The sequence below is a fragment of the Erinaceus europaeus genome, chromosome 6 (assembly GCF_950295315.1).
Source record: "Erinaceus europaeus chromosome 6, mEriEur2.1, whole genome shotgun sequence".
Lineage (NCBI taxonomy): Eukaryota > Metazoa > Chordata > Mammalia > Eulipotyphla > Erinaceidae > Erinaceus > Erinaceus europaeus.
The window spans coordinates 8,037,894-8,053,598 of NC_080167.1; the positions used below are offsets into that span (position 1 = coordinate 8,037,894).

General features: G+C 44.5%; 1 protein-coding gene across 1 annotated transcript in view; it reads right to left on the reverse strand.

Moving 5' to 3' along the window:
* The window catches only part of SUDS3 (SDS3 homolog, SIN3A corepressor complex component), a 40,486-nt gene that overhangs the window by 7,385 nt on the left and 17,396 nt on the right, over window positions 1–15,705 (reverse strand). Inside the window, exons 7-11 of the mRNA XM_060193009.1 lie at window positions 11,697–11,792; window positions 10,783–10,844; window positions 10,599–10,620; window positions 9,545–9,650; window positions 1,420–1,504 (exon numbers count right to left, since the gene is read on the reverse strand). Coding sequence (XP_060048992.1) covers window positions 1,420–1,504; window positions 9,545–9,650; window positions 10,599–10,620; window positions 10,783–10,844; window positions 11,697–11,792 — 371 coding nt within the window. The remainder of the gene's footprint in view (window positions 1–1,419; window positions 1,505–9,544; window positions 9,651–10,598; window positions 10,621–10,782; window positions 10,845–11,696; window positions 11,793–15,705) is intronic.

Consider the following 15,705-nt stretch of genomic DNA (forward strand, 5'->3'; position numbering starts at 1 on the left):
ATGACACTCCCAACTTTCATGTCCATTCTCCTGAAAAATCTGGAGCTGCCAGAAAGAGACCACTGAGCTGCTTCTAAAAATGGGTTTAAGTACCAGGTGGCCACACAAACTTTGCACAGCAGCCCACACAGCCAGGCATCAAAGCTCTGCTGGGAAATCTTGATGGCTTAGTGAGGGACAGCAAGGTCCCCATTAGGTCACTCATTCTGGTGCTGACTAGCCTGGAGGAATACACAGGTCCTGAGCTCAGAGAAGAATGGCATTTGTTTATCTGGAAGGCGTTCCCAAACCACTGAGTAAACGATCATTTTGCACACTAGTCACATTTGAGGGCATCTTCAATTCAGGAAGCTGAGAGAAGCGAAGAGGCTTAAGTTATTTCATAATCCAGTTTCATTAGATTTACTGTGCACTGGTGCGAATAAGTTACAGAGGGTAGACACATAAAAATCAATTCCTTTGCAGACATTTGTGGACTGATAAAAGATCAAGTCAATCCAGTTATTATTAAAGTTTCAAACTTATTTTTTGAGAACTACTAACAATCCAGGTGACGCACTAATGAAAGGTCTAGTGGAGAACTCCCAGGCCTGCCGCAAAATCCGGAGCAGAGTCCTCTGAGTGGCTTCAGCACCAGCCTCCTCTCCCTCTCAGTGAGTGGAGGGCACTGAAGGGGGCATGAGCCTGGCAGGAAGAGGGGAAGCAAGCAGGCCTGTGCCCCTTGTCAGAAAGCAAAGATGGTGTCTGCAAAGCTCTCACACAGACCTGCCTTTGATGCTCTCCTAGAGTGTGGCTCAGTGGTTCCCAACTCTCGGATGCCGTGTGGATTTCACAAGTACAAGGAACACACAAGCCCACATGTCACAATTAAGACATGTCAGGGATTTCCTTTTTCTTTTAAACAACCTTGTTTTATTTTTAAAAATTGGTTTCTATTTATTTTATTTTATATTTGCTAGGACAGAGAGAAACTAGAGGGGAGGGAGAGACAGAGACACCTGCAGACTTGATTCAATACTTGTGAAGCCCTCCATCCCCCTTCCCCTCGGCAGGTGGGGACTAGGAGCTTAAACCTGGATCCTTGCACATGGATCCAGGTTTGCCACCACCTGGCCCCCGTAAGGCAATTCCTTTCCTTGCCTTTCTCTCTGTGATATTAGCGCCTCACACGTGTGCCATGTCACTTCCACATGTGGTGCTGGGGCTCAAATCTGTTGTGCACATGGCAAGGCACACACCATACCTGGTGAGCTATTTCACTGGCCCTATGAGGGGGTTTCAATAACAACGATTCAACTTCTACCTGAACGTGCTGACTCAAGAACCTAATCTGCTCTTAAGGCGTGACTCCACCATACTTTCTGGGAAGCACCTGCTTTGCAGGTTGGTCATGTCCTGTTTTCCTAAAGGGCATCCTACCTCATTGGCTCCGACGGAACTGATCACACAGCTCAGTTTCTGGTTGTCCTTGGACTCTAGATAGATGGCTTGGCTCTTGTGGTACCTGCCAAAATACAAGAGCACATTTATTAATTTCTTAACCACTGTACTCAAGAATGACTGATATGTAAAAAGCTATATACAGAATTATGTACAACTCCATGAGCCTGGGGAGAAGTATGCACCTGTTAAGCCAGCACCACTAGCAAGGCCACAAGTATACACACCATTCACCTCAAACATTCTCATTTTTTTTTCCATTTCATTTCTCTTCTGTGGTGTGTGTGTGGGGGGGTAACACTTAACGTAAGATTGGTTGGTTTCTTAATAAAGTTTAAATATACAATAAGGGATCATTAGAGATATAAATTTAGTTAAAAAGAAGGAAGGAAAGATGGAAGCAAGAAAAGACGGGAAGGAAAGGAATGAAACAAATATAAGCAAGACTCTTCACTTACATATGAAGGAAAGAATAGAGTTCAGGTTTTGTTTAAAGGCTTGCAGCACTGGATTAGACAGATCAGAATGACTTCCTAATTTTCTAGATCTAAAACTTATATATTCCTCAGTCCTTCTACCAAGGGGAAAAAGGATAGAGGAAAACACTGGGAAATCAAGTAACATGGTTCACTGGCCCAGTTCAAAAAAAGTAAATTGAAAATTTCAAGTCTCTGATCACCCCTGCTGATCCTACCCCTCACCCCCAAGAAAAAGAATGTTGGTGAACAAAGCAACCAGAGAAGTTTGAACAATTGTTTACTTGTATTTGTTCAAGTAAGTCATCAACAAGAAAGCAGGCCACATTTAGCCCTTACTCTGGTTAGTAGAGGCAGACAGTGGACAAGGCCACAAGCTTCCTGCTGTCAAATACCCCCAGCTGGAAAGTGCTAACCGGATAAAGCTCTGGGAGTCACATGGACCAAAGGGGTGGGATCTGGTCAGTCAGGGGAACCGCTTTAAACTGGACAGAGCTCTCTTAAGACATTCGTGCAGACTACCTTCATTTACTTTAACATTTTATTTATTTCTCTTTTGTTGCCCTTGCTGTTTTATTGTTGTGTAGTTATTTTTGTTGTCATCGTTGTTGAATAGGACAGAGAGAAATGGAGAGAGGAGGGGAAGACAGTGAAGGGGAGAGAAAGACATCTACAGACCAGCTTCACCACTTGTGAAGCAACTCTCCTGCAGGTGGAGAGCTAGGGGCTCGAACTGGGATCCTTACGCCACCTGCGCGTAACCTGCTGTGCTACCACCCAACTCCCGCAGACTCCCTTCAATCTCTATGTGTTCAGGGACAAGGGTGAGGACAAATTGCTTTGGCCGTTTGGAACAACAGCTGCCACAGGACACAGATGACAAGAGCTGGAAGCATCAGCTGGGCAGCTGCTGGCAGCCCTGCCTAGGCCAGGCCAGGGCCACTTCAGTCAAGAACATAACCTCTGGTTCATTCTGGCTGCGCAGATTTAGCTAAGCAGATTCACTAACCTATGCAGAGCCCACAAAAAATACATCTTCCAGCAAAGCACAGCATCTTATTACTTGTGTGTGGAAAAGAAAGCAGGCTCCCTTTAGCTGGTTCTAACAAAATAATCTACTGCCAAGGTAACAGAGTAAAGAATGTACTTCACTCACACAATGAGCTTTTTCCAATCTTGATTCTAAATGCTCTTTAACCTGCTACTCTGGAGCTGAAAACTCGGGCTTTCAAATCAATTTACTTCCCGAAAACACAGTTAAAAGAAATCGAATCATAAATGCAATTAGAACAGATTGGTTTAGATCTTAGCTTTAAAGCTACTGTTGGCCAGATTCGTTGGTTAAACTATGAGTCAGGGGACCTTCATTATGTTAAATACGCAATATCATTTGGTCTGAACTATACAGTGCACAAGACTGAACTAGCTCACAAAAATATCCCAGTTTTGAGTTTCCCCTACCACATGTAAGCCAACTGTCCTATGTAAATAGTAACTCCTTGAGTAATGGATAAACTGAAAATCTAGATAAGGAGATAATCTACAGTGATTTTATGCAAATTGTGAGAAACATAAAAACACAAAATAACATGCAGCTAGCCTTAAGTCATACTGATGCTAGTTTCTAAATACTTTGATGATAATAACAATAATAAAAAGATCACGGGTGAGGAATAGAAAGAAATTTACTGTGGAGACATGCATTTTTTAAAAAATATTTATTCACTTTTGTTACCCTTGTTGATTTATTGTTGTAGTTATTATTGTTGTTATTGATGTCGTCGTTGTTGGATAGGACAGAGAGAAATGGAGATCAGAAGGGAAGACAGAGGGGAGAGAAAGACAGACACCTGCAGACCTGCTTCACCACTTGTGAAGCGACTCCCCTGCAAGTGGGGAGCCAGGGGCTCGAACCGGGATCGTTACTCCAGTCCTTCTGCTTGGCGCCACGTGAGCTTAACCCACTGTGCTACTGCCGGCTCCCAGATGGTATTTTTTTAAATATATATATATAGCTCCTTTTCAAAAGTTGTAGCTATAGTTTTTTTTTTTAAGTATGCTTTTTACAAGTTGTATTAGAAAACACCTACATCAACAATGATGGATAGACAGCACAGTGGTTCTACAAGACTCACATGGCCTGAGGCTCTGAGGTCACTCTCTCTGTACTTTATCCTTCTCTCTCATCAAAATAAAAGACATAAAATATTAAACAAAAACCCCAAAGGTGAAATGTCAGTAAAGCTAAACACCAGGGCTTTACTAGGGCTTCTGTCTGTGAGGTTCCACTGCTCCCAGTGGAATTCCCTTTCCTTTTTCCCAGAGAGAGGGTGAGAGAGACAAAAGCAGGAGAGACACCAAAGTACCACTCCGCTGCTCATGAGGCTTGCCCAGTGCATGATGCACCAAGTAGTGGCTAGGGGCTTGGACCCAGGTTTTGCACTTCATAAAGCAGACACTCTCCAGGCCCCCATATGTCCAGCCTGAATGTCCACTATGGACAACAGTGCTGAATGATTGCACAAATTGCTGGGTTTCATTCTCCTTTAGAAGTGCTCAGAATCCAGCACCACCAGGGTTTGGACTGTCTGAAACTTGACTATGTGAAGTAAACAACACAATCTGCTTGGTGAAAGGGCCTGGACTAGTGCCTCTGGGCACCTCCTGTCGCTGCCTACTTACCAGCGAGTGGTCCCATGTGCTCTACAGGGGCCACTGGCCACAATGCTTCACAAGCTCCATGTATACTGTACTTACAATGGTCTTATGAGCCAAGGTCTCTGGATAACAGGTCTATTTGATCATCTGGATGCTGGGGCGGGGTGCAGAGCTCAGCATTTGAGCACAGAATCTGCACAGCTGAGACCCCAGGCTCAATTCCCAGCATCACTATATGCCAGAGTTGAATAGCACTTTGGTCTCTCATAAAATTAACTTTCTTCTTTTTTAACAGATGGCCGAGTGAGTGAAGAGTCCACAGCACCAAGGCTCCTTCAGTGTGGTGGAGGCCAGGCTCCAATCCGGGTCGCATACATAGCAAAGCAGCACACTACCCGAATGAGAGACTGTGCCCCCAAATAAACATTTCAGGGGCTAGAAGACAGCTTTACCAGGTACAGGGACCTAGGCTCAAGACCCTGGCTGTACCTGGGAGCAGCACACACAAGGGAAGACGCACAAGCAGTGGAGAAGTGCTGAGGTGTCTCTCTCTCTCTCCTCTTCTCCAATAACACTGGGAGCAGAGGAATCACACAATGATTTTTATTTTGCCATTGCCGACAAAGGAAATTAATTCTTCATTTTCTAAAAGCTATTAAAAGCAGGAAATAATTCAAATATATTTAGCCGTGAAAAAAAAAATGTTAAAAAGCAACATCAATGGGACTAATTTAGTGAAAATGTACATTAACACCCCCCCCCAATTAATCTATTTTGAAGAAGCAACTCCTCTTTGCTGAAAACTACTCTAAATAGCCTCAGAGAACAAGCCCCAGAAGTCAAACTTACTTTATTCCTTTATTACTAATGGAAATTCTGACCTGGGAATCCCTACAATTAAGCTCTTAGAGTTTTGCCACCACTATTAATCCAATGAACTAGAATCACCACGATGATTATGGAAGAAAAGCAGTTTCTTTAGAAGGTGGGCCAAAAAGTGGGGCACGGAAAAGGGTAGAATTAATTCTGCAGCCTACCGGGAAGCCTGATGTTAATGTTTCATTTAAAAAAAAGAAAAAAAAGAAAGAAAAAAGTCATGCAGAAACTCAAGTTAATCTTAATTGTAAATATTCACTCTTTTGAGTAATTGAATATTCTGTGTTAGTTGAAGGCTAGGGGGTTAAATCCATGAGCCAGTGGGTGACTTCATTTCTGACTCAAATCAGCAGCCCCAGATTTAAAGTGAGGAGAGAAATAAATAGGCCACCAGCACTATCGGTTAGTTCGTTATTTTAAAATATCAGCTACTTTTACAGTCCTTTCTAAGAAGGGTCATTAGTCCAAATCAAAATGTGAGGAAAACTTCCAGCGGGAGATAAAATGTCTTAAAAGCAGTGCAAGGCCAAGGCAGAAGGAAGATGCTTACCTTTCAAAATGAAATGTAGCTTGCTAAGTATTCATGCCAAGCCAGGAAGCCTGAATCACACTCATTTTGCTGAAGTCATTTGAAACTCAATGAAACATGTTTAGCCAGAAATACTGCTTTGCCAGAACAGCCCACACCACTGGAAGCAGCATAAAGTGATTCACTTGGCCTCTCAGCCACAGGCCAAGACACTGGGAGAGAAAGAAAAGTGAAAGCCTCCAGACTGCCAAGGAGACATAAGCCAGGCACCCAGGACTCGAGGAGTCATGAAGGCCTGCTCTGTGCTACAGAAAGCAGCAGCTAGGACTCCTAGGCGCAACATGCAGTCACCAGTGTGGGGTGCGGGGGGGGGGATCTCTCTCTCTCGCTCTCTCTCTCTCTCTCTCTCTCACACACACACACACACACACACACACACACACACACACACGATAGGTCAGTCCCCCTGCCTACACACGCACACAGTATAAACTCATTGCTAAAGCCAACAGAAAAGAAACACACGACAAGAAGAAAACACCAGTCTCTGTGTGAGCAACGTTACAGTCCTTGATGAAGTAACGTGGTCCCAGGGACTTCCCACAAAAGCTACCCCTCTGAGATAGATCGTGACACTCCTTCAAAATACGCAGGCGGTCTAGCACATCGAATCTGACTACCCCACGTTATGAAACGTGATCTTCTCCCAAGAAAAACAAGAAGGCTATTTTGCTGCATTTTCACCCTCGAAACATGTCTCATCAAGTCTACGGTCTTGAAAGAGGGAGATCTGAAGCAACACAATTACATCATCTGAACGTCGTCTGAAATATCATACGGTGTTCAGACTCACAGGTCCATAAAAATGTTACTGATAAATCTCATCATTTTTGAAGATGGTTCTTATGTGTGGGCTTGATCTTTAAAGGTTGTGTGGTTTTCATTATTAGAAACATTTGTCATCCTATTTTGCCCCTCTGTGTATTGAGCTGTAGGGGCCTGCCACCTAGTGGTGATTCAGCCCAATCAGTAATGTTAGGACACAGGGTCCTTTTTGAAGGGAAAACAAACAAACAAATGAGAGAGGAACTCAGTAAGCTTAAGCTTATAGGGAAACAAACAAATGAGAGAGAGGAACTCAGTAAGCTTAAGCTTATGGGAAAAACAAACAAACAAACAAATGATGAGGAACTCAGTAAGCTTATAGGAAAAACAAACAAACAAACAAATGAGAGAGGAATTCAGTAAGCTTAAGCTTATAGGGAAAAACAAATGAGAGGAACTCAGTAAGCTTAAACTTATAGGAAAAACAAACAAACAAACAAACATTCAGCACCTGTTGGGCAATTAGTTTACTGTAACAGATTTGTTTCAGGCACGCCTAGACCTCTAAGAACTCCTACCAGTGCCTTTTTTTTGCCACAGGGTTATCACCGGGGATTAGAGTCAGCACTATGAATCCACCACTCCCAACAGCCATCTTTCCCCCCTTCTTTTTTGGTTCTTTTCTATTTGACAGGACAGAGAGAAATTAAGAGGGGAGGGGACATAGGTAGGGAAAGAGAAAGATAAGACACCTGTAGACCTATTTCACCACTCGTGAAGCAGCCCCCTTCAGGGAACTGTTGGGCATTATGCCCTGCTCCATCATTGATACTGTGGTCTATTTACATAATCGTTTTGCCTGAGACCCGCCCTGCCTGTGGGGTATTGGTTTATCCCATTGGTTAGAACCTTCCCAACAGCTGCTATGGAAGCTTTCTACCTTCGCAATCTTTTATTTTCTCCACCCCCTCTCCTAGCCATTTCCTTTTCCGACCTGCTATTTCCGGTTTCTAAGATATAAAGGTGTTGTCTCTGATCAATAAAGGCATTGCGTTGCGTTCCTTGTCTCTCTCTCCCTGGCAAAGCTAGCCCAGCAGGGAACAGGAGGCTCAAAGCTGGGTCCTTGTGCATGATGATATGTGTGCTTAATTGGGGCACCACTGGCCAACCTCACAATGCTGGGTTTTTTTTATGCTTAAGGGAAAAAAAAAGTTCTCTTAAAATTTTTCAAAAATATTCTTCTGATTTTGTAATTTTCATGTAATACATTCAAACTTGAAAGCTCACTGTGTGGTCCTTATCAATGCTGATCACAGAGGGCCGGCAGAGAAGCATACTCAATATGATCAAATGGAAAGGCTAAGTACAAGCTTAGAGCCCACCTGAGTAAAAACATGTATGCAGATGGAGGAGGAACAGAAGCATATGAGCTGAAATGACTGGGAAAGGTGGCAGAATGGAGTGGCCAGGACCTAGAGGAAAGTCCAGCACAGAGGAGACAGTAACAAATGCTTCTTCAAGTGTAGTTCGCCATCTTCTACCCGAGCCCCAGATCTCTGGGCTGGAGACTGCAGGTGTGGAAGACACACATATTACTGTGCACAAAGACCTGGGTTCAAGCCCCTGGTCTCTACCTGCAGGAGGCAGCTTTATAAGTGAAGAAGCACTGCAGGTCTCTCTCTCCCTCTTTCTCCTCTGCCTCTCACCCTCTAACAAAAAGAAAAGCAAAATAACAACAATAACAAAAGTTATTGTTAACAAATATTTGTTTAAATAACAAAAGTTATTTAAACGTTCTTTGCTATTGTTTCCTACTTCTGTCCCAGTGGAAATACAGTGGTCTAAAGGTTTCAAATAGTCTTACTTCTAAACTAATGACACTGCAGGATACAGTTCCCCTCAAGTCTGCTTCCTGAAATAGACAACACCCAATAGCTTAGAAAGGCAGTGCATCAGGTGGTGAAGCAGGTCTGTAGGTGTCTATCTTTCTCTCCCCGTCTCCCCCTCCTCTCTCCATTTCTCTCTGTCCTATCCAACAACGACGACATCAATAACAACAATAACTACAACAATACAACAATAAGGGCAACAAAAGGGAATAAATAAATTTAAAAAAAAAAAAAAAAAAAGGCAGTGCTTATCACAGAACCAAACAAGTGCCAGAACACGGATGACCACCCTCTAAGCTTATCTGACTACTAGCTACACCCTATTTTTACAAAGAATCCACTAATATCAGCACACAGAGGCCAAGTTAAGAGGAGTTAGAGGAGCAACAGGACCCTGGCTCCAGTCTACAGGGGCACACAGAAGAGGTGAGCCTACCAAGTCTAGTAAAGTGTCAGCAGCATGGAGAGAGGGGATCGCCTTCAGAAAGGCACATACTGGGGAAACACTGCTTTTAGAGATCTAACAGGCAGCCTGGGTCAGATGGCTGCTGATTGCTTTTAAGTAGCATCCTACTTACAGAGAGAGCTGTGCAGTAGGGTTATTCAAGACTTTCACAACTGAGGCTCCTAGGTCCCAGGTTCAAACACTGGCACTACCACAAGCCAGAGCTGAGCAGTGCTCTGGAAAAGGGAGAATGGGGGGGGGGGGGGCCGGTTGAATGGATGGGTAGAAGGAAGGGAGCTGCACAGCAGCTATGCTCTGTTTTAACAACCAGAGAGAACCCCCGGCCCTCTTTCCAAGAGATTCTACTGAGACTCTTGAAAGCAATGCATGTTTTTCTGGAACCTACCATCTTTTATCGTAGTATAATTTGCCATCTTCTATCCGAGCCTCAAATCTCTGGGCTGGAGACTCTGCAGGTGTGGCAGGTAAGTGCTCTGGTGAGGACGGCGATGCTGGAGGAACCAAAGAGGCATTTTCAAATGTAAGTCCAACAACTAACATGCTTTGAATTTCTTTAAGAGCATGCCAAAAGTGATGACCAAGTGCAGAATTGTATTCAGTGGGAAGTCATCTGCACTCCTGCATACTGCACCTAACTTGCTCCTCAAAGCAACCCTGTGAGGTATACACAGCACAGCCTAACCCAGTACTCAGGAAGACTAAGGGATTTGGACAAGGTCGCTTGACAGGATTAGGACAGGATTAAATTCCCAGTGAGCATCAGAAGCCCAAAAGGGCAAGAACTAGAAAAGCATGTTGAAGTTTGTAAAAATGAGAACCTGGCAGGTTGCTCGGTGGGGAGAGCGCATGCTGTCCCAGCATGAGACCCTGGGTGTGACCCTTGAGTACCACAGACTAAACCAGGTAAGAGTGGTTTCAATAGTGATGCTTTGGACTCACTCTCCCCTCACCTCTAAGAAATGTATAAAAATAAAATCATTTCTAGAAATATTTATTATTAGGTATGATAAGAGCAGATTATTAGGTATACAGAGTCAAGCCAATATGGTATTTGCAACTGCAATGGGTTCAAATGATCTAAAATTAAGTCCTGAAAGTGAGTCACACTCAAAGTTTCTGCTTTCCTCCTCAGACATAATGTCTAGTTAGATCTTAATTTTGATGCCTGATCTGAAGGAAACCTTTTCTTAGGCAGTCAATCAAATGTCTCTTTTGCAACAGATTCTAAGGAAAAGACAAAAATAATTCTTAACATGGCACTGTTAAAATAAAGAAAATCAGGGAAGGGTACACTCTTCTGCTTCCACAATGACTCCCCTCAGACAAATGATGTACATTTTATTTTACAAAATTGCCACAATTCACAATCAGGTATTCAAATGCTTTTTCAACAACTTGATTAAAAGACTGCACAAATGCCAGTTAAATCACAAACTTACCTGGTCTCTTGGGTGACTTAAGCTGTAAGAAAGAAGAACAAAAAAAAAAAATCTTAGTGAAAAATCATTTAAATGCAACTTAAGGTGGTGTCAAAGTGACTGAACAAGGAATATGTGAGCAGAGTAAAACAGAAACCGTATTAAGACTCGGCTTTCAAGTAAAAAAAAAAAAATCAGAACATACCTTATTTAATGTTCTCAGATCCTCCATGATTTGCTCATCTGTTAACAAATAGTTTAGCTGGGGTGCTGAGAGTTAAAGGGACGTGTCTGAAAGCGCAGCTTGCAAACAAAAAGAAATCAACAGAACGGTATCTGACTTTCAGAATTTACAGTGTGTGACTATGCTAGACGATGTTTTGACAACAGCAGCTTGCTTCTTGGAAGTTTATGATTCTCAGGCTAAATGGCACGGTGCCTTGGTAAATAAAATTAAAAAAAAATCCCCCAAGTTACAAACTTCCATAAGATGAGAATTACATGTGCTGTGCTAAAACAGTGACATAGGACAGTGACACAGACCAACGCAGAAAGCAGATCAAACCTCAGTGCTTCTATTCTAAAGACTGGGACATCCATGCATAAACATGTATATTCTCATTCCTTCTCTCCCTCCCCTGCGACTTTAATCCTGGACCTCTGCCCTTGCCTGGTGGCAGATAATGAACTAATCATTTTGTGCAAATGATTATTTATTATCTCTTTGAGAGAATATGGAAACACTTCCCCACATGCCCTCTTCCCGTTTCTATAGTTTATGATTAAAAGGGCTGCTTCACATCTATCTGAATTTCATTTGCTTTCACTTAAGGACGGTTTGCAATCCACTGTTTCGGAGAAATAGGTAAGTGGAGTCCAAAAAGCAGATATTACTGTCCTCATTTTACACAAGATAGAAAAATCATGACACATGAACTCCATTACCTATTAATCCTTCCCCCTAAAAAAAATACCAATCGAGGACTCCAAGGAAAAAATATGCTTCCCCCTGCTTCATGCATGCATCCTGTCTAAATGCCTTCCCATCTCAGAGGGGATTTCGTCAGGACAACAGCCATCTGTGGTCTATGGAAAGGAGCCAGCCGTCATAGAGGATATCAGGAGCGGGCTTCCTCCTCTTGTCCGGGATGGGCACAGGATCATTTGGCCGCCTCCGCAACTTTCTGGTCATGATGGGCTTCACTTCCATGGAATCTGTGGCAGAAAATGGAATGGGTGAAATCTATCCAGACTGTACTGGACATCAGTGAGTCCTTCTGCAGCGTAAGGACAACTGTTCCAATCCACCTGCACACTGAAGGTAAGCAGGGAGTTCGCACATGGCCCCAGCTGGATACCTGCACTGAACTAGCGACAGGGCCCTTGCCTTGAAGACTCAGACTGACTGGCCTAGATGCCTCTCCTGAATGCAGCCCAGCCATGGTAATCAGCAGCTGCCCAGTGCCTCCCAAATTAGGAGCTTTCCTTAAACTAACAGGCCACAGGGTGGTAGCGTACTCCACTGGGGGACTGGGAGGATCCCTTGAGCGATCTCCACGGATTAGTCCCTGTTGTTCCCAGAGGCAGGTGGGGATTCAAGTCCATGGACATGAAGGTTGTGAGACCCAGCTGCTGGCCAGGGAGGCAATGATTTAATATAAGCTCCCCACAGAGCAGGGAGATAGCACAGCGGCTATGTAAAACATTTTTTTAGATTAAAAAAAATTATTTATTCCCTTTTGTTGCCCTTGTTGTTTTATTGTTGTTGCTATTGATGTCATTATTGATAGCTAGGACAGAGAGAATGGAGAGAGGAGGAGAAGACAGAGAGGGGGAGAGAAAGATAGACACCTGCAGACCTGCTTCACCACTTGTGAAGTGACTCCCCTGCAGGTGGGGAGCCAGGGACTCGAACCGGGATCTTTACTCTGGTCCTTGTGTTTGGTGTGTGCTTGACCTGCTGCACTACCACCTGGCTTCCATGCAAAACATTAAAAAAAATTTTTTTAGATTATTTCCTTTTGTTGCCCCTGTTTTTATTGTTGTAGTTATTGTTGTTGTTACTGGATAAGACAGAGAGAAATGGAGAGAAGAGGGGAAGACAGAAAGGAAGAGAGAAAGACACCTGCAGACCTGCTTCATCACTTGTGAAGTGACTCCACTGCAGGTGGGGAGCCAGGGGCTCGAATCGGGATCCTTATGCGGGTCCTTGCCCTTTGCGCCACGTGCGCTTAACCTTACGCTGTGCTACCACCCGGCTCCCATGCAAAACATTTTTATGAGGATCCATGTCCCAGGTTCAATGCTTAGCATCACCATAAGGCAGAGCTAAACAATGTTCTGATAAAAATATTAATAACAACAACAACATCAGGTCTCCATTTACAAATAGACTTTTTTCCTTTCCATGACCTTCTGTGTCTACCTGGTCAAGAATATCATGAGGATTGTGACAAAGTGCTCCTTTCATTCCTCTTGATGGAAGCTCTGCTTTGTAACCCTCAGCTCCAAGTCCTCCTCCCTTCACTGGCCTTCAATGGCCTCTCCCACCCCAGTGCTTCCTGCCCTCCCTCACTCAGTGATCATCCCAAGACACAAACTGCATCACTTTGCTATCACTCTTACTGAATGTCTCCATGGCTCCCACATAAAGCCAATCTCATTTCTGGCCTTCCTCACTTCCCTCCCTTCACACCTACCCTGTGTGTGAACTTTTGATGCCTTTGGGTCTTTTGCTCAGGGAGCTCCTAAGCAAAGTCATTTACAAGTCAGCTGACCACTCCCCAACCCCCATTTGCAATGCTCCTGCAGAGCTACCCTGGCGTTTCTACAGAGCCCTGCTACCACAGGCTAACCCTCAGGGCCCCCTGCCCTGTGAGATGCCAGACTACCACCCCAGTACCTGGCAAGAGGTCTGGCCTGAGACAGGGGCTCCAGAATCCTCTGCAGAATGACTGGAACATACAAGTAATCTTGACTCCACACACTAGCAACAGAGCTGATGGGAGACCTCACCTAAGGAACGCAGAGAACGCCCTTTCACCAGGGCCTGAGCCAAGCATCTGACAATAAACACAGATGCTGTGTGCTTTTGCCAAGATGACAAAAGGGAAATGCATGGTGGTTCATGTGAGTAGACGGAAAGTGGTAATAAGAACTACAGGTCTAGTGAAGGCATTTGTAAAGCTACACCTGGAAGTAAGGGGGAAGGAAGACACACCCCTGGGAAAAGTGGGGGCACCCCTCTCAAAAGAAATCTCTGATGGGTGCACACCCAGAGAGTGTGTCTATTACCATGTCTGAGTCCCAGGTCCCCACATGGAAGCAACTTTTGGGGAAACACATCAAGAATAGTGGTGCAGTGCTGTGCTGTCTCTGCCCCCTCTAGAAGACCTAAGAAAAAAAATAATAACTCCACTGGAGCAGTGGAGCTGTGCAGGCCCTGAGCCTCATCAATAACGCTGGTGGCTGAAGTAAAAAGCACATCCTACCCTATTAACAACCTCCAGCCCCCCACCTCCCTGCCTCTGGGTCTGAGCTCCTATGGCAATTGTGTGACTGAAGGCAGATCTCGGAAACGCTCCTGTCGTGGTTCCTCACCTAAAACAAAAAACAGCAATGCCACTTCTCTCCAAAGGGGCTGTGAGGGTTTTAAGAGATGACACTCGCCAAGTCCAGAGTGCAGTGCCTGGCACAACAAGTCCAATCAATGCTGGTTTTTACCATCACATTTTCAGCCAGGAAAAACCTACACAGACACCAGTTTTTAAAGTAAAGACGCAGGCTCAGGGAGCTGCCGGAGTGTACAGCACTGGCTTCACGCCCCGTGCCAAATAGGATTTCTGGGTGTGCAACACCAGTCCCAGTATGTGTGGCCAGCAAGCCCAGGGAATCAGGGTACCTGTCAGACAAGGCTCAAACTTCTGGAACTAGAATTTGGAGTGTTGCCACACTGGACAAGGCAGTTCAGCAGGGAGAGAAATAGCCTCTGCCTTGGACATTGTGCACCAAGCCAAGTATCTCTAGCTCAGATCAGAATGCTTCTCTGATCCAGAAGGCTTGTCTTAGCCACTCCTCAAAGTTCCTGGGCTTCAGTGGAGATAACTCTGCAGAATCTAAGTGAGTATCAAATAACTCAACCAGCTGTGAGAGAAAAACTCAACAGGTGGTCAAGGAGATGGTGCAGTGGATAAAGCATTGGACTCTCAAGCATGAGGTCTTGAGTTCAATCCCTCACAGCACATGTACTGAAGTGATGTCTGGTTTTTTCTCTGTCTTTTCCATTAGTTAATAAAGTATTTAAAAAAAGAAAGGAAAGCACTCAATAGCAAAGTGGGTCCACTGCTTCTCTCCAAACCCTCTCCTGTGCGACCTTTAGTAGTGCTGACCGCATGGCTCTGTTGAGCAGGAGGGAGACTGAGTGGCCAGACACCAGGATATAGGGAGTCCCCAGAGAGCACTGGGGATGCCAGTTGAGAAATGGGAAGCAAAGTCATTACAGCAGGTCCCTAAGGAGAGCTATCCCTGAGAACTAGTGTTAATTACCCACAGCACACAATCACTGGCTCGCCTTTTGTTCTACATTTCTCTGGGACTATCCATTCACTTTACGGTTCACCCGCACTGTCATATGCAACTGCCATAGAAACCTCAATCTGCACACCACCTCATCATCTGGGGCCCTAGTTAGGGAACCCTTGGATTCCCATACACATGATAGGCCCAGACCTTGAAAGGGTTCCCCTCTCTCCACTACCACTGGTCACTTCCATGAGGAACGGCATCTTGTGAGCCCTTTCAGGACCTTGTCCTCATCATAAAGCAATGATGGTAGGGATAGCCCCAGTCTCCGAAGGGAGGCTGCAGATATCCTGCCCTGCCACTCGAAAAAGACTGGTCCTGAAATGAGTGCAGCCTGCAATGTTCCTCATATGTGACCATGAGCTATAAGTTCAGACCAATAAGGACTTAGAGGTTACACAGGATCTTATGCTAAATATATATGGGCCCTGGAGCAGGTGGATGGAGGTAAGTAGTTAATTTTAGCCACCGAATTTTTTCCCAAGAATGGGAGCTACGCCCCTGCCCTAATCCAACTCTCTAGCCTCTTTCTCCACTCTGACACCAT